The 23,015-nt window shown below is 36.3% G+C and overlaps 1 protein-coding gene across 25 annotated transcripts in view; it reads left to right on the top strand.

Annotated features, from left to right (window-relative positions):
• Nucleotides 1-23,015, top strand: part of PLEKHA5 (pleckstrin homology domain containing A5) — a 170,762-nt gene that overhangs the window by 94,363 nt on the left and 53,384 nt on the right. For all 25 annotated transcript variants that reach the window (XR_008448401.1, XM_054057537.1, XM_054057472.1 and 22 more), the window contains 6 exons: nucleotides 6,153-6,236; nucleotides 7,194-7,314; nucleotides 13,582-13,686; nucleotides 18,089-18,161; nucleotides 21,835-21,935; nucleotides 22,829-22,944. Coding sequence is in view for 24 of the 25 variants with exons in the window: in XM_054057537.1 (XP_053913512.1) it covers nucleotides 6,153-6,236; nucleotides 7,194-7,314; nucleotides 13,582-13,686; nucleotides 18,089-18,161; nucleotides 21,835-21,935; nucleotides 22,829-22,944 (600 nt within the window). In the remaining variant the exon portion in view is untranslated. The remainder of the gene's footprint in view (nucleotides 1-6,152; nucleotides 6,237-7,193; nucleotides 7,315-13,581; nucleotides 13,687-18,088; nucleotides 18,162-21,834; nucleotides 21,936-22,828; nucleotides 22,945-23,015) is intronic.

Here is a 23,015-nt window from a genome sequence, read left to right as displayed (position 1 = left end):
CTGAGTATCTTATAAATTCCCAAATATGTTAGCTGCAGAGTGAAAGATGCTCTCCCACAAAGTTTTGGGAAAATTGAAAATAAAAATACTTCTTTTTCTAAAAATGCAGTACTTGATTAAAAACAGCAGTTACTTATTAATAGCTTCTCAATCTCTAATACAGTATATGCTGTTCTAGAAAGGGATACGTCTGATAAGTTTTGAGGAGGTTCTAATAACTGCGCTTGATTCCATCAGTTTACAGTTTTGCACTGGAAGTATGTAATGACAACATGTTAATTATATCTGCCTAAGTGAGAAAAGGCTTTACTTTTACATAAATATTTTAATTGGGCTATAAGTCTTGTTTTAGAATGGTCCCATTGAAAGAAAAGTTTGCCATTTCAGGACAGTGTGCTTTAATTTTTTAGAAAATAATTATCTGTAATAAATGGAAAGGTGGAGTATGGTCAGTGACATGGAGATGTCCAGATGTTTTTAAATAACAGCAGCAGGAAGGATACCAAAACTCCTGTAATTGTAACAGCATTACTTTGAATTAAAGAGGGCTTAAAAGGAAAGTCTACACAGTTGACGCTTTGCCTGAAAAAATAAACTCATCGTAGAGAACAGTAAGGGTGGCAGCAGCAATATGGTTTAGTTGTTGTGTTATCTGCCAAGAAAAGTATAGAATTTTGCATGCAACTTTGCAAGCATGTGCGCACGAAGGATTATAAACACTTCGCTTTTAGCAGCATACGTTATGTTATATGGTGTGTCAGCACTTTGTTTGCTTTGAAACTTGCTGTCTCTTTACACTCTCTTTTGTTCAGACTCTCAGATGTTAATTTGCCATACTCATGTGTTTTCTAGTGGAGCCGTGGAGTGTGGTTTCCGAAGTTGTTATTTAAAAAGCTTAATTGAAAAAAGGCTCGTAATTGTAGGGTATGATACTACTAACAAAAAAAGTGCTTACATTTGCATTTGCACTGCACAATGTGGCATTACAGATTTAGTGAAATAGAAGAGTTGGTACAGCCACATACCACATCCTTGCTAATGGTTATGTAGGAACTGCATTTACTTAAACTTTTTCCTAATTCAGACGACTTCTTGTTAGATAAATCAAAGTTACTGTGTTCATTTCAATTAGAAATGAGACGTTCCTGTGCTAGAAAGGAAACACATGAGGTAAAACCTGCTGATGTGATGATTTTTTCCCCTTGTTCAGAAATGAATTGCTTCACGCAGAAGAAAGCTGGCCTAGACTTGTCTTATGTTTGTCTCAATTTTAATCTTACCTTTAAATGTCAGTGCAAAGATTCAGAATTGATGTGGAGAGGATGATTTAATTACTCTTGTAATTTTTGCCTTTTTACCATATCTGTAATCTTTTAAAGTATATTGTCATGAAGCATTTATAAAGAATGCATAAAATTGCTTTTCATATGAAATACACGTGAGTAAGTGTGAGACACTTACTCAAAGTTTGTGATATATAAGGACCGCATTTTGCATAATAGAGATTGTCGGTCTCTGAATCTTAGATAAGAAGTACAATAAATGTTAGGAGGCAGATACTTGGTGAAGCATTCCTCTGAAATGTATTCTTCAGTGCTCACTTGTGAAAAGAAACAGCCTTTCTAAATTAAAGATGTGGGGGCCTGTTGAAAGTTGCGTCCTGGTTTATGGTTTTGTGTTCTCTCAGAGAAGCAGAACTCAGCATTTGCTTTGATGGTCACGTTGAGAATGAATGAATGAGAAGGCCTTAGCATTTTGGAACACATAAATAAAGCCTACAAAGGAAGGGCATGAAAGAAGCTTTGAAGTGGCATCTAGTTTTAGTTTTTGTGGGAGAAGTCTGCACGCTTCTTTGATAGTTCTGCCCTAGTTCTGTTTTTTTGAAAGGACAGGGAACTCGACCAAATCATACGATGGACAGACTCCAAGCCAACTTTCCCCACCCTAGTACGTGGATCTTTCTTGCCACTACTGAATGAACTGCTCTGTACCACAGGAAAGATGGTCTAATCCTTCATTGTTAATTGTGTGCATCCTCTGGTACAACTGGATTATGGGGTGTGCGAACAAAATATTGGTACATAGCATTTTTGAGGTTGACAGTCCTGTAAGACTCAAGGTAGAATGAAAAATCCTGCCTATGTAGGACTTCTGTTGGCAAGTGTTCCTCCTGGAATTATGCGTTCTGTTGCTACTTAGAATAATATATTTCATAATTATATATTTTAGGGCTTTTTTTTTAAGTAATCTTTGGATCATATTTATCTATCAGAATGATTACTGTTGACTGTACGTTGAGTGAGTAGATTAAAGCAGTACAACAAGGATTTTTGAATGTCTTGAATTGGTGAAAATAAATAAAATAATCCTGTGTTCTGAAGAGATTAAGGTTCTTGAGGGATGGAAAGGAGAAAGAGTAGATAAGAAGGAAAAAAGCCTGAGTCAAAGTCAAATATGTTGTCAACTTGTACCCTGAACAAGATAAAGCCTTTTGCTCTGAGGGCCTGTCCGTGTTCCAAAGCTAAGCTGTCTGCTAAATTATGCCAAAGCTTGCCTTGTTCAGAGGAAAGGATTGGGAAGAAAAGTTTAAAAATTGTAGGTAAAAGAGGTCAAGTTAAATTGGTATCAGTTGTCTTGCACCGAAACGGCTAAAAATGGGATTTGTCCATGCTTGAGCCATCTTGGCGTTGTTAGGGTTTTGTGTTGTGGCTTGTATTGTTTGTTTTTTTGTTTTTAATTATTCTTTTGGTTTGGTTTTGATCTTTTTATAGCAGGTCATTGTACTAGGCCACTGCTGGAATTAAGAGCAGAACATTATCAAGATAATGTTCTGCAAGAACTGATGCAAGAACTGTATTTCGTTTTGCACTGAGATGATTATCTCATGTCATCTTAGTCAGTTGTGTTTGTTTCTGGAGCCTCATAGCAGATATTAGTGAGGATTAGTTCATACCACATACTGAATTTTGCGAGTATGCTCATGAATACCAATAAAATACACAGAGTTTTTCTCTGGTGTTTAGCATGCCATTTAATTCAAACCAACTATGGATGTTAAAATAGTAAGGGTTAGTTATATTCTTCAAAAAATGTGTAACAGTGTGTGTGTACAGTAACCCTGTTTTATGAAACATGTTGATATGAAAAACAGAATGAAGAGAGAAGGAAGAGGGGTGTTTTTCTCATATACCTCTTGGAGGCTGTATCTCTGCATAAGTAAAAAGTTAACACAGGCTTCTAGCTGCCTGTATCACAATGAATCACTCTTTACCACGTAATAAAAATACAGGCACATAAATAGGCAGAGTTGAAATTCTGACTTACATACTGGAGTTGGTATAAATTGAAATCAGAGTTCTCAGTTAAAAAAAAACAGAACATTTTTTCTTCATTTCCCCTGATATTTATTGAGATATGTATTATTACAGTGTAATATATGAAATGCATAGCATGTATGTGGATTCCAAAATTCATGGATTACTGTACAAATAGAGTGTTGAATGTTGTGAATATGAAATGGTAGCTTGGTTTTAATGAAACACTGTAGTCTGCAGTACTGAGTTTAGAATGAATGCCTTAACCTACTGTTATGTGGGAGGATTATGCCAATAATTATCAAGCTACTCTATACTTTACGCAAGTATTTTGAAGAGTTTTGTCAAAATATCAGCTAAATTAATGCCAAATGTGCAATCATTCCGATGAGTAATGAAAGTTTTTGAATGGTAGTATTTAAAATCTGTTCAGCCAGTTAGACGCATTTACAGTCATCACACTCCTTAGTTGTACCAGCTGAATTTCTGCTGTTCACTGATGAGATTTCACTTGCGAGGAAGAAAAGATTTTCCATCCTTTGTCTTGCCTTTTCAGAAGGGGGTGACTATAAAGGTCTTAAATACTAGAAAGAAGTATTGCATATCCCACAGGAAAGTGTTTCATGTCTATGTTAATTTTTTTTTGCCTTTTTATTAATGTCAGCTACATCTCTCTATAGATCTCAAGATCATTGTCAGTAGTAAGGAAGATTGTCTTGTGTCCAAAAACATTTTGATATTTTTAGAATATTGACTTGACATATGTCTCAAGCCTGAAAAAAAATTCTCAAATAGTGCACGCGCTCTCTCTTTTTCTCTCTTTCTCTCTTTCTCTCTTTCTCTCTCTCTCTCTCTCTCTCTCTCTCTCTCACCTTTTCCTCCCCCCTCCTGATTTCCCTCCTGGTTTTGTATGCCCTCTCTTTCACAGCCTTTAATTGTTACCTCTTCCTGTATTGGTGTGAGCCAAGTGCATCCATACAAAACATGGGATTCGCCTCCTCTGTAGAGGTCTTGAGTAATGATGGTCCTTGAACAGGAGTCCTGATCCATTTATTTCTACATTTCCAAGTATCAGCTGATAGCCAGATGTCAAGGTTTAACATGAAAAAGACGGCAACATTTTGGCAAAGCTTGCAGAGTGCCAGCTCATCTCCGTAACTTATTTTTTTTTTTCCAGTTTGGAGTGAGAGTTTCTGAAATGTCAGATGAACAAAAAACATAAAGCTTTTGGAAGTGAACATAGAGGAGTCTTAAAAAAACCCTGGACATTTCTTCAGGAATGTTTTGAATTTTAATTCTCTTCAGTCTGGTCCATTTTAGGCATTGACAGGCATTGTAGGACGATGGCAATTAGGAATTGATCAGACATACTCAGGTCATCTCTTTTCTGTCTTCTCATTGTAATGGTTACCTTTCTGCAACAGAAGCGTCTCTAGAAGCTAAACTTAGAATTGCGCTGAATTTAGTGTGAAGACAGAGTACTATTAGTTAAGCTCCATGACACATCTATCTATTTAGGTATCGGTAGCCTTTTAAAATCCCACTAAAGAAAGTGCAAAGAATCAGACTTTCTAATCTTGCACTTTAGGTTCATCCAAGTATCCATTGACCAAGTAGTGTGAATATTTTAGAAGGCTTTTGTTCGGAGCTAACTTTTAATTAGTAATGTTCCATAACTACAAAACGTTATGATCCAAAGGAATTTTTGAGAAATCTGGGGAACACTGAGGTAGTCTTGTGAAGTCTAGGTTGTTTTAAGATGCAGGAAGGGTAGAGAGTGTAACATTTACAAGATGAGCTGTGCTTCATAGTAGAAGTAGATGTTAAGGATAAAGTACCATTCAGAGCTTTTGTTCTGCCCCTCTTCTGCTATCTTGCAACTAAAGTACTTTTATTTTGTCCAGGTTTGTTCTTTGTCCAAGAATATTTCTCAGGGCTGAACTTGTGATAAGGAAGGCATAGTATTATAAGATACTTCACGTGAGAAAGTTTATGATCGTATATCCTTTTCAAAAGTAAATACTATCAAATGGAATTACTTTCTTCATTATTTAAAGTCCCAATTTCAGATACTGGGGTTGTTGGGGTTTTTTTTGCATTGTATACTTTTTTTGGTTACAAATATTAAATTAAATTACAAATGTTAAAAACAGAAGAGCTGAGTTCATTTTAAAGCATATGACTTGCATCCAAGCAGTGCATCTGCATTATATGCTCGCTGTCCTTTCTTAGTCTGATTTCTGCATGTATGCTTTTGAATCACTGAACCAAGTTTCAATTTTGTCAGTGCACCTCTCCTGCTTTCTTCCTATATTTCAGGATCAGAGAGTTGAGAGGGAGTTATTCCAATTCTGCCACCCTTTCTTCCTGTAGTTGCCATGTCTTGCTGCTGCGCTGACTGGCAGCTCCACACTCTCAGATATCTTTGTAGCACGAGTGAGGCTGAGACGCTGCCCCTTGCATGGAAGCTGGGGGTTAACTTGCCCCTGTCTAGCTGAAATCCTATTTATGAATATATATAGGCTTATTTGAAGTAAATTATGGGTGATCATATGTGAACTAGGAGCACTCTTAATATTCTTGTGTTTAAATTCAAAGCCATTACCAACCTAGTACAAGTGTTTACTATCTGTTTCCAGAATGTTCAAGAAAACTCTTCAGTGGTCATTATCATTTTTGTTAGTCTGTATATGTGTGTGTATGCATTGTTATATGTTGTAGTGAAATATTGATAATTATTTTCACTGTGTTCCTACACTCGATATATTTATATACTTGAGTTAGAAAGCTAAAAAAACAAAACAGCGCCTAATAATTTTCCTTGTCTCTCTTCTGCAGTCACAATGAACGAAAAGTAACCTGCAAACATCCAGTAACAGGACAGCCATCACAAGACAACTGTATTTTTGTTGTGAATGAACAGTAAGTGGCATCTATTTCAGTCTATAAAATACATGTCATAAAACTTGTTAATATTGAATTAAGATTCAGTGCTTGTTAATTGTAATGCTTAATTTGTTTTTTCCAAGTCAGATTGGCATGCATAAAGTTTTACCTAAGTTATTTCAAAGAAGTATTCACTGTTTAATACTAATTTTTAAGACAAAAAACATAGTTGAAATTAGCTATACAACAGAAATGCATCGTGTTAATACACTGTGTGAATTTCCACTTCTCATTTTACTTACTCTAGTGTTAGCACATGACCTATGTATTGTATAATAATCCAATGAACTTCCAAAAAGGAGTATTTTTTTAAATTACTGAGGGATAATCAGGTGCCTTTAATGTATCATGTTTTCCCTGAAAGTTTCTCCTCAATCAGTTACTTTCTTAACCAGCTGAGACAGTTTTTGAATCATTGGCTAGTTGGTTTTGCTACCTTTGCATTGTATTGTTGTGTATTCCACAAAACTGAGAAGGTATGCATGGAGGTCATACCTGGCCTCAAAGTTTTATGTGTGTCTTGTTATTGAGTGTCCTACTTGCCACCGGTGCTGCAACACATTACGTGATGGCTGGAGTGAAAACAGGACTGCAATAAGTGAAATTTCACAAATGCGCATGTTCTCACTGAGGTAGGACAAAGCCATATGGAGTCTTTGGAGAGCATTTCTTCCCATTTCAATCGCATGTTCATACCTTTTCCCCTTCCACCAACGCTTTAAGCTAACAGAGAAAGTCTAATTTAAAATGTAAAATTAATCTATAATAGATTTAAGATTAAAACACAGTACAGGTAACTTTACAATGCAGTGTGAATTGCTTTCAAATTGGAAAAGTAGGACACAGACTGTATTAGGCTACATCTTGGGGTGCTTTTTAATAGCAGTCTGCACACACAGCGTGTTCTAGTGCTATTACATATTCTATTTTCAGGACTGCTGCAGCAATGACATCTGAAGAGAAGAAGGAGCGACCAGTAAGCATGTTATGTGAAGCAACTAACTATAATCTGACATCAGATTATGCTGCTCATCCAATGAGCCCTGTGGGCAGAGTAAGTCTTTATGTCCAAGTTAAATTAAAATTCAAATAATTCACTTATTCCACAAGGTACTAGACAGTGCTATATATTAGTATTCCATTGAAAAAGAAAAAGAAAGCATGTATCTTTTTCAGGGCATTTGGCCTCTTTCATGTTAGATTTGGAAACTGAGGTGTCTTAAATTATCAGTGTAGCTGTTATTCTTAACAAGTATCTTAGACCTTATGACTTGCACCTACTTAAATTGTTTACTGGAGTCTGACCTTTCTAATCAGTGTGAACTAGCAAAATCTTGATCAGACATCTGGGTAAGCATTGTTATGGAAATTGCTTTTTCCCAAAGAATTGACTAGATTGTCTCTATTGTACCTAGAGGAATTGTGACTCTGCGTAAGAAATAGTGGCAAGAGAGCTGGAAGGTGACTCTGTGGTAAAATTAAAAGGCAGACGACATGATTGCTGTCACTGGACCAGAAGAAGTCCTGGTTTCCTGGGAAAAGTCCGGGAGATTTCTAGATCATCTCATTTTTTGTCCCGCTGTCTCCATTCACCCAGCTCCTAACAAGGTTTAAGATAAATGCCCAGATGTTTCTTGAGATTATTGGTACAACTATATCAACTTTAAGCTTGTTGGACGAAGCTGACGAGGCTATTGTGTGCGTTTTTTCCCATTTTCTGGACAAGTTTCCTGAAAGGAAGGGGCACTTGCTACAAAATTTAAAATTTCCTTACATTTGCTAGGACACTAAGATAACAACTTTGATCAAGGGTGATAGACAAGACCCCTGCAAGTCTTTTTTACACAGCAATTAACTTTTAAACAAGGGGGGAAAAAAAAACTATACTTTTACTAGTCATTGAAAACTGGCCCTGTGAAGTGCTTTTTGGCAGATTAATCCAGCCTGTAAGAGAAAAATAAACTTTTGGGATGTGTTTTAACTTAGAAAATTCTTAAATTTCAGAAACTCGGATTGAAATAATTTATTTTCTGTGTGGTAGGAAACATTGTAAAGTTCCTTGTTGCTGCCCATGCCAGGGGGGTTGGAACTAGATGATCCTTAAGGTCCCTTCCAACCCAAACTATTCTATGATTCTTTAGGTGCATTTTGGAAAAAGTTTTTTTTGTGTTGAATGTATCTTTAGGCAAGCAGAATCTTGACCTACATTAGAAAATGATTCAATGAGAAAAGTGTCTTAACCTCCTGTTTTGATGGGGGGAAAAAAAAAGGGGTCAGATGAATTATAAACCGTAACTAAGCCTATACTTTCAATTTGCATGGGATCACATTTAAGTCCATGCAGGAAAGCCAGTTTAAAACAAAAAAAAAAAAGCACTGCTAACAACCAGAAAAACTAAAAACTAACCCCAAGCCCAGCCAAGCTAAAACAACCAAGCAAGCAAAGAAACCAAAAGAACTTATTTTTAGAGTTCTAGAAGTGATGTGTATTGCAATAGTTACACAGTGGTGAGTTACAACAGAACTGGCTTGGAAGCACTCCCGAGTTAAATGTAGGAAATAAATTGCAATTTAGGAGCACATGTTTTACAAACGTTTTTGGGCTCCTCTTTCAAAAAGAGAGGTTTAAAATGCCCCTTCGCATGTTTGTTTCATAATGTTCTAGAAGGAAATTGAGAATTTTGTGGCCCAGGTCTTGCAATTTCTTTCATTGATTAACAACACTTCAGCTTCCATTGGAAATTACTCTGTTTTGAAGAAATAGACTTGTACTTTTCTTTCCTCCTGTCTGTTCTAGTTATTTAAATGAACTTAAAATATTAATATGGTTAATGTCACTGTACGTGCAATTACTGTACATCAGTTTTCAGATGTCAGTTTGTCTGCAACACCATTTTAAAAGTTTTGTTTTCAGGAGGTAAATGCTTGCAAAGTAGAACCTCAGCTAGTATTAGTATTTTCTAGTGGTTATTTAAGGCTAATAAGTTGAATGATTTTAAGGATAACAATATAGAAATTGTCCACTGGTTATACCTGGATACAACAACTAATTTCCTTCTATATTTTTATTGCTTGTGTTTCCCAACAGTAGAACCTGAAATTCTTAGCTCTTTTATGAGCTTTTGAATGTAATATGTAGAGGCTCTGTGTAATGCAGCACAATAAAAGTGAGGTAAAATATTGGTAGGGAAACTAAATTACAAAGCAGAAGAATGCTTCATGTGGTTTCCACGCCTATATTTTGTATGTTTGTGGCACAACTGAAGTTTCAGACAGTTGAGGGGGTATAGAAATAAGTTCGCCCTTATGTTAATGATGATTAAACCTGAATAGGCATGGATTTTGGAGAAGTTTCTATTTTGTGGCAGAAAAACTTACTGGAGTCTGATGCTGCTACTGTTTCGAGGCTAATATGAGGTGAGGCAAAAATCCATCTCTTTCCTGTAGAAGTCGTCTTTCTAACCCACCCTTCCCACTATATACGTGGTGCTGGCAAAATAACACAGTGCAGCTCTTTTAAAGTGCTGCTTCTTCTCTATTTGCTTGAAGTGTATTTGTAAACTTGAAGCTAGTATTATACTTTTCTGACTATGAATGGGATCTTCATAGGCTTGAGATTGCTGCAGAGGTATATATTTCCACCCCCTTTTTAAAAAGAAGAAATTTTTGTAGTTGTCTTTGTTTTTATTTAATATTTTCCCTGATGTTGAAATCACTACCTAGAACAAATACTGATGATATATCCTAAAATGCTCTCAGGGAATCAGCTTTTTTAGCATGTAAAATCAGTCACATTACCAGTCACCCTCCACAGTTCGTCTCCCCTGCTCTTTATTGCTGGCCTGATTATCAGCAGACCTGTGCTAACAATCTTCTCACATTAAGTGGAATGGAGTGTTAGCCTAGGACAGCTACTATAGAGCTTCTGTATCTCCATTACAGTTAGGATGTATCAAATAATTTATAAATATTTATCAGTTTATTTATAGGTATATCATGCAGTGCTTAAGCCAGTCCAACATTAAATGGCTAGTTTAGATGGAGCCAGTGGTGTATTCTCCGGATTCAGGTTAGCCAGAAATTTTGGAGTAATGTTATGAGATACAATAGCAAACAGCATAGTAAACGGGAGAGATGTGAAGGGCAGTATTGGTGCTCATGACCAAACATCTGTACTGTGTTTTCATGGTTTATATTCAGATTAGTCCAGCAGTGCTGCTTGTACTTCTTACACTGTAGTCTTACCTAAAATAAATCCAGTTTGCTCTACTACGCGAACCAAAGCACGGCAGGAGTGAATGACTTGGGAGATTTGCTTCAAGAGCAACCTCCTGGCCCCAGCTAAAATGCTGAGGCAAAGATCCATTCAGCTCATGGAAAACTGCAGTATTGGAAGGCACTGAAAGTGCTTACAAAATCCAGAAGGAAGTATCCTGTTGGTTTGTGGTTTGTAAGATAATGTAAGCCTTGAAGACTGGAAAGATATTTTTAAATAGAAGTTGAAAGTAACAAAGATTTAGATTTCTGGTCTTTTTCATGTGCAGAAAATTTTCTTATCAGCAAGGTTCTCAACTCATGTTTTTCCGATACAGATGCATTAATTTCAGTGATAATTACTTTTGTGCTAGTTCTGAAACTGGGGAGGAAGCCTCACAAAAATTGTCCTCTGCCAGCTAAGCAGACAGAAAAGCGGCTTTCAGAGTGCTGAAGTGTGCATTCCCAGCCACTGACTGGTCTGTTGCTCAGAGTTCAAAATCCTACTGATGTTTTTCTTCAGGTTTGGGAAAGAGTGAATATCACTGGCTGGACTTCCTAGCTTCTTTCTTTCTTTCTCAGCACTGGAACTGTACAGGTTCCCTCCCGTACGTTCTGGTTTTGGAGGCATCACTGTTGCCAGGACCATTCCTCAGAATGAGTCAGTTGATATCAGCTATGACTATAAGTTTGCTAGCTCTGTTACTTTCTACACCTTCCAGCAAGTGATTAGTAGTTGGACCCTTCATTCACTATCCTCCTTTTCTCTTTGCCTTCTCCAGAAGCTGTCCTGTGTTTTTAGTGCTGTGTGTTAAAAAGTATTTAAGCCCTTCAGTTCTTTTTTTCCCATTCTTCCTCCTTCCCCAGTTTGTGATTTATTAGATATGTGTGTGAGGGAACACAGGATAGTCAAGGATCCCAGACATAACAAGAGGAAGAGGTGATTGAAAAAGGTTGAGAACTCATGATAGATTAATTTATACACCTAATATTTCAATATCCTAAAATACTCATTGTCCTGAGGCTCGGAATTTGTTGTGAGAGCTATTCTGTTTATGCAGTGTGTGGTGAAATAATCACGAGTCATCTGAGTGTTCTCTGTATAAACTAAAATGATAGAACACTTGTGACACTGTTTAATTAATGGAAATTTGTATTCACAGTTGGTAGAGGTGTATGATTAACCTATGAAAGCTTCGTGAAATTGGCGTCAATATGGTTTGTTATCAGACCTATGTAAAAGATATCTATCTGAAGTAGTTAGACTTGACATTAGTAGTAGTTGTGGTTGGTTGTGTTTTCAGAAGCATATATGGAATATTTTTGAGAGGTTATGGACCTTTAAAACTTTACATTACAGCAGATGAGTGTTATAAATAACTTCTGATCAAAATCTTGGCACCGCTGTGGTGTGATATGCCAATATAGTAGCCGTACACGTTAACTGCAATGAGTGTTGAATTAATTTTATGATGTGCTCTGGATTGTTATAGATTCTCAGTAAATTCCTCTTGTAATGCTGAATGCCATAATTCTCTTGGCTTCTTACAAATGTTCGTCTTTTTTTGCACTAGTAGATTTTTTCAGATGAAAATGTGGAAATTTTATTTTTAATTAGGTTTTCAATTGCTTGTTCTATCTTGCTTTCTGAAGTTGAGTCAAATTTCTGTATCTCCAAGGGAAATTAAGAGTACTCTAATTGTTTTTATGTTCCCTCCTGATTCTTTCAAAAAAGAAACACAAAACAATCTTGTTTTATTGTGTTGTAGGCTTAAGACAAACACACAGTTTTTTTAATGTTATTCTCTTTTGGCTAAGCTATGTTCTGATATTCAGTTAATGGCATCATTGACAAAAGCTGCACATCATTTTAAATTGCAGTTTCCAGTTTATGATTTTTACCCCGCTGTGGAATTCTCTCTGCACATGTATAAACCCAGCTCAGTTCTGTGATGCGTGTTGAGAGAATTTCAACAAAGAAACCCCATAGTCTAATTTGCAACAAGACCCAAGTGTTTGCTTAGCTTTCGTCCTTTAGGAACTTTGCTTAACTTATGATTCATCTCAGTCGTAGAGATGGGGAAGCTGAAGCAAGGGATTATATCGTCTCAGTTCAAATGGTGGATTTGGAAGAGAGCCATGAGGACAGCTTAAAAACTTATTTGAACTTTACTACTTTTGCAGAGTGGGATACTTTGCTGCATCACATCACCTGGTCTCTGAGGCACTAATTCTTCCAGAAATTAAACGACAAGTAAACAATCGGCTCATTTAGTTGCCAAACAAACTTTTTAAGTGTAGGCTGAAAGTAATGAAGAGCGAATTGGCAAACTGTTGCATGTTTCTTTTATGCCTTTTCCAATTTCTTTTAGTTATTTAAGTATCCAAGAAGGATAAGATCTGAAATGGGTTATTTATCCTACTTATTTTAATCTTCTGTGATCACTGCATAGCTGTAAGGTTGTAAAACATATAAGCAACAGTGTATACAAGCACTGCAGTTTCAAGACAAAAAATTCAAAGTAGGCCTTAGTGCAAATAGGTAAAATAATGAATATTCAAAGCTACCAAGAGATAATAAAGAAAAAGGTTCTTGAGTGGGGAAAAAAGAATAATTTAAAAAAATGTTAGAAAAGAATGGAATGGAATGGAATGGAATAGAATAGAATAGAATAGATTAGATTTTTCTTGCCCAGTCAATGTAATTTTACATTATTATTAATAATAGTTCTGTTAGTTTTACTTCTCTTTCTACAGCTTGGTAGGCTTTCTGCCTACCTTTATAGGAGGTCAGATATGTCTTTGATTGTGTTTCGTATTAAAACAAAGAAAATTAAGTGCTTATCTTGGGATTTGTCTATAAATATTCTGCAGAGGAAAAAGAAAGAAATGCTGAAGCTGGCAGAACATTCATAGTAATGATTTATCTAAGAAAGGACTACAACTGGTATTCTGCAGTCCCCCAGAGGAATATGTATAGGAAAAATATTTTAAAGAAAATAAAAAGCATTGTTTTTTCAACAGATATCAATGTCATGTTTTATTTACCCTGTTCAATTCAATTTAGACATCACGATCTTCAAAGAAGGTTCATAATTTTGGAAAGAGATCAAACTCAATAAAGAGAAATCCTAATGCACCGGTTGTCAGACGTGGCTGGCTCTACAAACAGGTACTCTTCATACTCTTGTCATACCATTCTTTTTTTTTTTTTCTGTTGGTAGGTTTTATAATGTACCAAAGACAATAATTTGCATGAAATACAATGATAGCAATACCACAGTGAAGCTATAAACTGTGAGGAACATGGCATTTTAATTAATTAGCTACTTATTGGATAACATCCTGATACAAATGAGTAAGGGTGTCAGACTAGTATGGAACATTGATATAATATATAGAAATATTTATATCCAAAATACACAAGAGGTTTGAAAAATCTAGACAGAAGTTGGTAGGAAATAACTGAATGAATTTCAGGCATGCTGAGATGATGGGATAAAGATGTATGACCTAGCATTTTGAGTTTTTTAAATTCTGAAGTTTCTTTGGTTAGGCTGTATCTCTGTTTTTTAAAAAAGTAAATATTTCCAGTAACAAATTGGATATCGAGCAACTTTCTCCACATATGAAAAAAGGGGAATGCTCATTTTCTTAACTCAAAGTTAGTATCTTAAAACCAGAGATCGTTTTTGGTTTTCCTATTGAGTGTAAGCTAATCTGAAGTACGTGCTCTTTAGGACTTAGTGACAGTGTGCGTAGCCTGCTGTAGATTTGTTATTCTGCCATACAAAACCACTTACACTTTCTTGCTTTGCAGGAAATCAGAGTAATTTGATCAAAAAATATTGAACAGCAAAACTGATGAGGGTCTGTTAGGAATATATTCGTAACTCCACCAAGAACTCTGTAAGAACTTGTCATTTAAACTCAGCTGAGGCAAATGCATATATGTAATTTTAAATCTATATTGTCATTTACTGACCCTACTGTGGTGGACGGATATGACCCACATGGCTTTCTGGATCCTGTTGATCAGTCAGTTTTTGAAAATTACTATCAGATAAAAAGATCTTGAAGTACCCGTTTAGTAGATTTTTACACGTTTAGATACTCTTTGGCCTCTATCCTCATTCAATGTTGAGAGTGAAAAAATTTCACAAAGGTGAGACTTTTTTTGCTTTGTTCCTGAGGTTATGTTTCCTTGATTTTTTTAAATAAGACAATCAATTATCTTGATTGAAATATAAACTCCAAACTATAGTACAGGTTGTTGTGTGAGTATCTGTGTTATGTTGTCTTGGCTGCCTACTTCTGAATAAGTTAGATTCATGATGACCTGGCATTTTGTGAGTTTCTTCTCTCACCAATTTCCCAGCCTGCTGAGGTCCCTTTGAATGACAGCACAGTCACGTAGTGCATCAGCCACTCCTCATAGTTTGTATTCTCTGCAAACTTGCTGAGAGCATGCTCTAACCCAGTACACAGGTCATTAATGAAGATCACAGAATGACCCGAGTTGGAAGGGACCCACAAGGATCATTAAGTCCAACTCCTAGCCCTGCATAGGACAATCCCAAAATTTACACCATATGTCTGAGTACTTAAAAAGTCACCAGCACCAATGGACCCGAGCATCTTCAAAACCTTTTTCCCCAGGGGCCTTTACTAAATAGTTCCCTGACCAACCTGAAGTCTGCTTTCCTGATATTCAGAGTTGAGGTCTTGCTGTTAGTTTTCCTTCTGTGGCCATAGATGTCCAACTTGACTGCTTCGTGATTGCTGCGACCAAGGCAGCCTCCAGTTGCCACTTCACCCATGAGAACCTCTCTGTGAACTAGCAGCAAATCAAAGAAGGCACCTTTCCTGGTTGGTTCCCTCAGCACCTGGACCATGAAATTATCATCCAGAGAGTTAGGAATCTTCTGTACCTGTTTGTACCAGCTGTGTGGTACTCCCAGTTGATATCTGGCAAATTGAAGTCTCCCATGAGGACAAGGGCGGTGACTTGGAGGCATCCTTTAGTTCCTTAAAGAATAACTCATCAGTGTCATTGTCCTGGTTGGGGCCTCTAGCAGGCTCTCACAATGACATCCATTTTAGTTGTCTGTCCCTTAATCCTTAGCCAGAGGCTCTCAGCTGTGCCAGCTGCAAGTTTCATGCATTCCAGCCCTTCTGCTACATACAATGCCGCTCCCCTGCCTTGCCTGCCCTGTCTATACCTCCTGAAGAGCCTGTAGCCATCCATCATGGCACACCAGTCACAGGACTCATCCCACCAAGTTTCAGTAATGCCAGTGATGCCATATCTTTGAGACTGGGCCAAGGCTTCCAGCTGTTCCAGCTTATTCCTCATGCTGCACGCATTCATATAAAAACATTTCAAGTGTGGTTCATTTGTGTCGATCTCACAGAGCAATTTGAATCTCACTAGGATGCAGCTCTTCAGACTCTGGCTTGCCTTCCCATTGCTCATCCATGACTCACCTGCTATTGCCCCTTTCTCTCTCCAAATGTGGTTTAAAGCCCTATCAGTCAGCCCTACTAGCTCTTGAGCAAAAATCCTTTTCCCCTTCTGTGAGAGATGCTTGCCATAAGATGCTAGTAGACCTGATGATGAATAGACCATCCCCGTGGTCAAAAAACCCAAAGTTTTACCAATGACACCAACCTGAGCCATGTGTTAAATGATGTTAAATAGTCTTGGCCCCAGTGTCAACCCCTAAGGTAGACCACTAGCACCTGGTGTCACTGATCACTACCCTCTGGGCCAGGTAGTTCAACCAGTTTTCAATCCACCTCATTGTGAAAATGCAGACCATTGAACAGAGTTTATGTGTAAAATTATTTAAATGCTCTGATGTTTGCTTGGTTTTTGTAAAAAAAAAAGGGTTACTGTATGTTTCTATTTTGTACTGGTAATTAAAAGCCAATTTAGTAAAGTTTTGCCAGCAGATACCTTCAGAAATTTACAATGAAAAGTTTTGCAGGTTTCTTTTTGATAGTAAGATAGCTGGCTTTATGTGTTTATATAATCACAGAAGAGCAAGTTGTGCTTCACTCATTGTGCTATTTCTTGCGTGTAGGGCCATTCTTCTTGATTTTTCTACTAATTAAGTCCAGATTCAACTCTCTTTTTGGAAGTTTACTGTGAACATAATGTAACCATGTTATGATGTAATCGTAATCAAGAGGAAACAGTAATTAGCAAATCCACTGAGACAGAAGGGATGTATTTTAAAGTATAAAAGAAATTAAATATGAGAACCATACAATCATTTTGTGTGCCTCTCTGCTATGTCTGAAGAAAGCGTGAAGACTATTCCTAGTGTATCTCATTGCTGGTAGAATTTTACAAGTGGCTGTGTAGAAACCTGTTGGTGGTTTTGAGTGTTGTGATGAATTGTGACATTGTCTTCAGAAAGTCTGTCTGAAGGTTTGTGATAACCCTTTATGCTGAAAAAGTTCGGGTATTTTCACACCATGTGTTTGATTTTTGTGCCCAGCGCCCTTTGGGCCATGGGTTTGGCGTCTTAATCCACAACTGAGTTAGTGACCTTGTCAGGGAGGTTAAGGCAGCAGTCTCCCCTCCTCATGTCTGCTTTTCCAGGTGTGAAATAGGAGCTGACTTGCTATGGGAAGTGCTTCCAGACATCATTAGTGTTTGTTAAACCACTTTGAGATCCTCAGAAGGAAGGTGCTATGAACTGTTTCGTTATTCTGTTTACGAAAATGACTGTGACAAAGGATTTTTTTGAATAATATTTCCTAGCTAATGGTTGCTTTACCCTTTCTTCTCTTTCCTTCAGCTCTTTTTCCCCACCCTAAAAGCAACAGAGCGTCAAAATTAGGCTAAAAATTATGCTGACTTCTCTCAAAAAAAAACCCAAACCAATCACAAAACAAACCCCCACACCACTCCAGAGTTTTTCATAACAGAATCCCTCTTCTTGGTTGTCACAAAACCTATTTACTACAAGAATGTTGATAATTCATACATACCTTTTTTTCTTGGAACATATTAACATATTTATTAAATCTGATTCTACTAGGATGCATGTTCTGAAAAGCTCTGGCTTATTTACACTGCATTAGTGGTGGCAGTCTTTCATTCTGAGTTGTGCAGTGTAAATTGGTTATAAGCATAAAAGAAAATTAAATTGCTTTAGGAATAAACTATTTGGGAAAGAAATTTGCTCTAGATACGAGTGATTGTAGAAGATGAAGTTCAGCAGGAAGTTTCTTCAGAAAACAAAGGAGAATGTACCACAAGTATTATCTTGCTCTTTTCCTTCTTAAAAGAAGTAAATATTTTTTCATTTAACTGTGGATTGTAATCTCTAGAGTGCTGAAATAATGGGCTTTTATTTGTTCTTGAGTCACATTAACTTTGGGCTTCGTGGCTTATGGTCTTTGTTAGGATCTGTAATGAGAAGTCAAAGATACTTAAAATATCTTAGCCAAGAAAATTAACTATTAGCACACCACCACAGTTACGTAGTACTGGGTTTACTTTATGTACTATTCCCGTTAAAAGTCTGAAAGTTCTTACTTGATTACTTTGATTAATACAGGATAGCACTGGAATGAAGTTGTGGAAGAAACGGTGGTTTGTTCTTTCAGATCTGTGCCTCTTCTATTACAGAGGTAAGTTCCGCTCAGGAGAGCTTCATTTGCTAATTTTACTGGAGGCAGATAAATTTTGACACACCACTCAGATGTAAGCTATAACAAGTTGCTACTTAACTTAATAGATTAAAATCATTGCAGAGCTGTCAATATCCAGGCCTGCTACTTTTATCTCTCCCCCCACCCCTTTCTTAATTACCAATTTCATGTAAGTGCTTCCTGCCTGTCAGATATGCTCAAAGGGCAAACTCATTCACAGCCACCTCTTCTATTAAATTCAGGATTGTAGTTTCCTCACTGCTTCTGTTGCTAGGAACTGAATCTACCAGGTTAAATCTGATTTTTCATGCAAATGAAATAACTGAAATGGGGAGAGGGAAGGGATAGTGCAGGGGAAGCTGAAACGCTGCCTTTGGAATGATAAAGAGGATATATATGCCTTTTGGGAATCCAATCAGTGTTCATGAATACTTATAAAGTGAAATGTTGTCCAATTCCAAATGAGTAGAAGTCTCTGCTGTATTTGAAACAAAGAAATCTGTTAGTACCCTTATGTAGCTACATCAGACATCTTTTACGTGGGCAGAGTTAGCTGCTTATAATTCTAGTCTGGAGATCCGTATGTTAGAAAACTTATTCCTTCACCATTACAGATTATGAACTGTAGTGTTCCTGAGAGGATAAACAAATGGGATTTGTGTATATGGAAACATATTCAATCCTGAAATAAGGAGTACAACCGTAATAGTTTAAAGGAGGCTTAGAGCAAAGGAGATTGTAAGGTATGGCAAAATAGAGGAAAATAAATAGTTAAGACAATCTGCAGCCTTAACTGCAGATGAAGGGTAAGAAAAGATTTCAGACTTTAGAACTGGTGGGAATGGTGTTAATACTGAAGATGCTGAAAGCAGTGACCGAGGAATTTAAAATGCTGTTCAGTTAAAGTGCAGCATGTTTCTAATGTAATCAAGACAATTCAGGTCATGAAACATAAAAATTCTGTCTTTGTAACTGCTTTTGTTAACAAATTCTGAATTATTGAAACATAATCATTAGGCTTCATTTCTTTATCCCAAGAAGTGTACATAGTTGGATAAACCATGTCTGAGTCAAAATTAGACTATAATTTCAGACATGTAGGCATTGATTGTGATACAATTACATTGCATTTAGTTTAGTTGTTTTCTTATATTTTCAGGCTCTGTCTTTCAAAAGTTCAAAAGAAAGTTCTGCTTTATAGCTGCCTTAAGAACAGATTGAATTGACGTAAAGCACTGTGCATGAAATATCTCAAAAAAATGATAAGCAAACCCAACAACAAAATAAAATCCAAACAGGTCTATAATCTTACTTTTTCACTTCTACATGTTAGTGTGCCAAATGAGCCAAAATACAAGCAGAATAATTATTTGCTTGATAAACTTAGCTTTTAGCTATATTTCTCTTACTAAAAAAAAACAGTTAAAGCTGATTAATTAAACACACATAGTGATAATCGTAAATATATTAGAAATGGCTACTAGAATATAAAAAACTCTAAAACCCCATGCTTTTATGGTTTTGTTAATTCTGTCTCAGGTATTGAACAAATTGAAAGGAGAGAGCCATGCACTTACTCCCAGATTGCAAACAGTGTTTCTGGATACGTGACTGTGATGTTGGGATTTACTTGGTTTTGTTAGTAAATCTAACCTCTACAATTGTGTTACAATGGTAGCAGCTAATGCTTAAATCTAATTTATAGATTAAAAGAAAAATTTCATTTTATTATTTCAGACCTTAGAGAATACTCTTTTTCTGCTTCACAGAGGGATAAAAGACTGATGAAAGTGCTTTCCTATTGGAAGGTTATTGTTGCAACGATTAATAGATATCAGAGCTGGACAGAAGATCTGCTCTTTTTCCCTTCTATTATTCATACACAGCGTACAAGTAAACATGGATATGGGGTAGTGTACTGTGCAGATAAAAGCTAGTCTGATGGGAACCAGTTTTTTGAAATCTGGAAATGGAATGTAGCAGACCAAAGTCCTCCAGACATGCAGCTGTTTGCTGAAATAAAACTGCTTAATGCCTTTATATGACACTAGTGGGTGTGACTCAGTCATAAGTCAAGAGTATAGTCTAGCAGAAGTAAGGACTTTTTCCCCAAAACAGCAGTCCAAATAAGGTAAACCACAACATCTGTTGTGTGTTCTGGGGCAGGGGGGAAACAAAGGTAGATTTTTGTGTGCATGTGTGTGGCTAGCAACGAGTAAATATTTGAGAGGGGGAGATGTGATGGTTTCAGACATGCTTATGAATACAGTTAATTACCTGAAAGGAAATCTATTCCCTTTGTTTCTTTTTAGCCTTCTAATGGGAATAATTTTATGCTCCCTTCTCCATTTAAATAAGTATCCAAGAAAGCATAATTTTTACATGTTATGTAATGCTAATATGGGCAGAATTTTCCCCATACGAATAACTTAAAGGAGAGTTGTGGCTTTTCAGAATTTACTGAGTGGATGAATTTACTGGGAAAATATTTTTAAATCTGGGTGTAAGAAGTAGTCCTTTCATACTATTTACACTTATTTTAATTGTAACACTATGTATGCGTATATGTGTTCTATGCTTGAGGCTTTGGAATACCTGTGATTTCATGTTAATTTCATAGATATATTGTATGTTGTTGTGGGCAGTATCTTCAACTAAGAGAATTGTTACAGGGAGGGGTCTCGTAAGATACTGGTTGTGAATAGAACTTCTGTATCTGAAATGCAGTTAAGATTGACTTTGAATTATATCCAATTGTTCCTTTAATTAAGTATAATTAGATTTGAAAGCTGGCTGCTGGTTCCAATTAAAGTATCGGCTTATTATTGTAATATATTGTTCTAAAATTTTACAAAAGAACAGTGTTCTCAAAAAAGGGTGTTTAGTTTGGGGAATTTTTGTTTGCTTTTTTACAAATTATCTGAAACGTGCATTCTTAGAAACAATGTAATTGAGTGTAAACTATCCATAGCTTAATATGCCTAATATCAGAAGACAAATGTGCAAATTTTCAGAAAGACCAACGATCATGAACAGTATATCAAAATACTTGTGCTCTTGTGGTTATGTGCAGTTTTTACTGAGAACCAATAGATGGCAAGTATTTATTCTTGTCATTGAATTAGAGGTTTGACTTCCATCTACTTCTCAGTTTTTTGAAGTCCTATGCAGGTGAGCACTAATCTCTAGAAAAAAAACCCAGGTGAAGCTATTTGTGGTGTTTTCCACACGGTAGTGGACTATGTAAACTTGTTCCCGTACTTTAACTTACAGAGCTGGCACTCCCTACAGGGTTTTTTATACTTGTCCATCTTGGGTGAAAAAGTGGAAGGTGGCTATAATCAAATTGTCTGGGTTTCACAATGCTTAGCACCATTTTTTGGGGGTAAACACTTGTGCGATGTGGGTTCTGTGGCGTGTGTTAGCAGAGAGGGACTGCACAATTGCTCTTGTGGACTGTGCAATTCTGAGGTGGTATGCAGGCACCTACGTAACAAATCAGTTTGGCTTTCTGATTCTCTAACACATTCTCTTCCGAGGTAAATTTCCTGTTATTGGTCTTGTGTTAAGTACAGTTTCGCTGGAGGATCTGAATGCAAGTATTGTGTGTCAGCACGTTTTGTTTCTCTAATCAAATACTATACGTTCACAGATGAGAAAGAAGAAGGAATACTAGGTAGCATACTTCTCCCTAGTTTTCAGATATCTGTGCTTTCTCCTGAGGACCATATTAACCGCAAATATGCCTTTAAGGTAAGGGAATCAACTTTTCAGTTTCATTTTATGTCTGAAAGCCCAACAGCCTAGTGATCATAACTCATCTTACTTAGTTGTTATGCAAAACAGGATTGAAACCAGCTTCTGAGACTGATATTTACATAATACAGTAGCAAAGATTCAAGTATTTAGCCTGATGTAAATATGGACATAATTATTAGAATAAGTAAATGAATGAAAATCACTTTTTTTAAGTCTTTTTATTTTTAGTTCATGGATCTTAAATATGTATGGTGATTTAGAATTATAAATTGCATCCACAGCTAGTTGTATCCCACTGATTAAAGTTCTTTAGTTCAAAACAAGGTTTTATTATCACTTACATTACAATACTACATGAATCGTTATTAGCAGTGTTTCACAGCTAATCTTTTTAATCATGATATAAATCATTCTAATGAATATTTTCTCTTGACTTTTTTGTTCGTTTCTTTTATGAGCTCCTTTTGGCTCCTCTTTTGGCCTTCTAAGCAACACATCATTTATTTTCAATGGTAAGTACAAATTAAAACATGCTGTATCAATCACATTACAACAATCTATGCCAGAATCTTATTTGTGGTAATTATATTAATTTACATTAATGGATAGTCAAGATAGTTTTAATAGAATAAAAAGATTTAAGGGCTTTTTATTGAGTATGTTAATGAAGAAGCATCTATGATTGAAAATTATAGGCAATTATTTTCAAAATGTGAATGCAGTAACAGAAACATTAGAATATTCTTTCCAGTATTTTTTCTTATAATATTATTTGCAGAAATCTTATTCTAGAAAACATTAGAGCAAATATACAGTAACTTTATTTGCCTCTTTTCTTTTACAGAATCTTACATTTTTATTGCAATGACCATGTCATTTCCAATCAGGCAGCTCATCCAAACATGAGGACCTATTATTTCTGCACAGATACAGGGAAGGAAATGGAGTTGTGGATGAAAGCCATGACAGATGCAGCACTTGTGCAGACAGAGCCTGTGAAAAGGTAGTGTGGATTAGCAAAATAGTGGCACAGGGTATTTCCTTCTCATAGTTAGATTTATTTAAATGAAAGAC

Source organism: Cuculus canorus, chromosome 1 (assembly GCF_017976375.1).
Source record: "Cuculus canorus isolate bCucCan1 chromosome 1, bCucCan1.pri, whole genome shotgun sequence".
NCBI lineage: Eukaryota > Metazoa > Chordata > Aves > Cuculiformes > Cuculidae > Cuculus > Cuculus canorus.
This window is presented reverse-complemented; position numbering and strand designations above follow the sequence as displayed.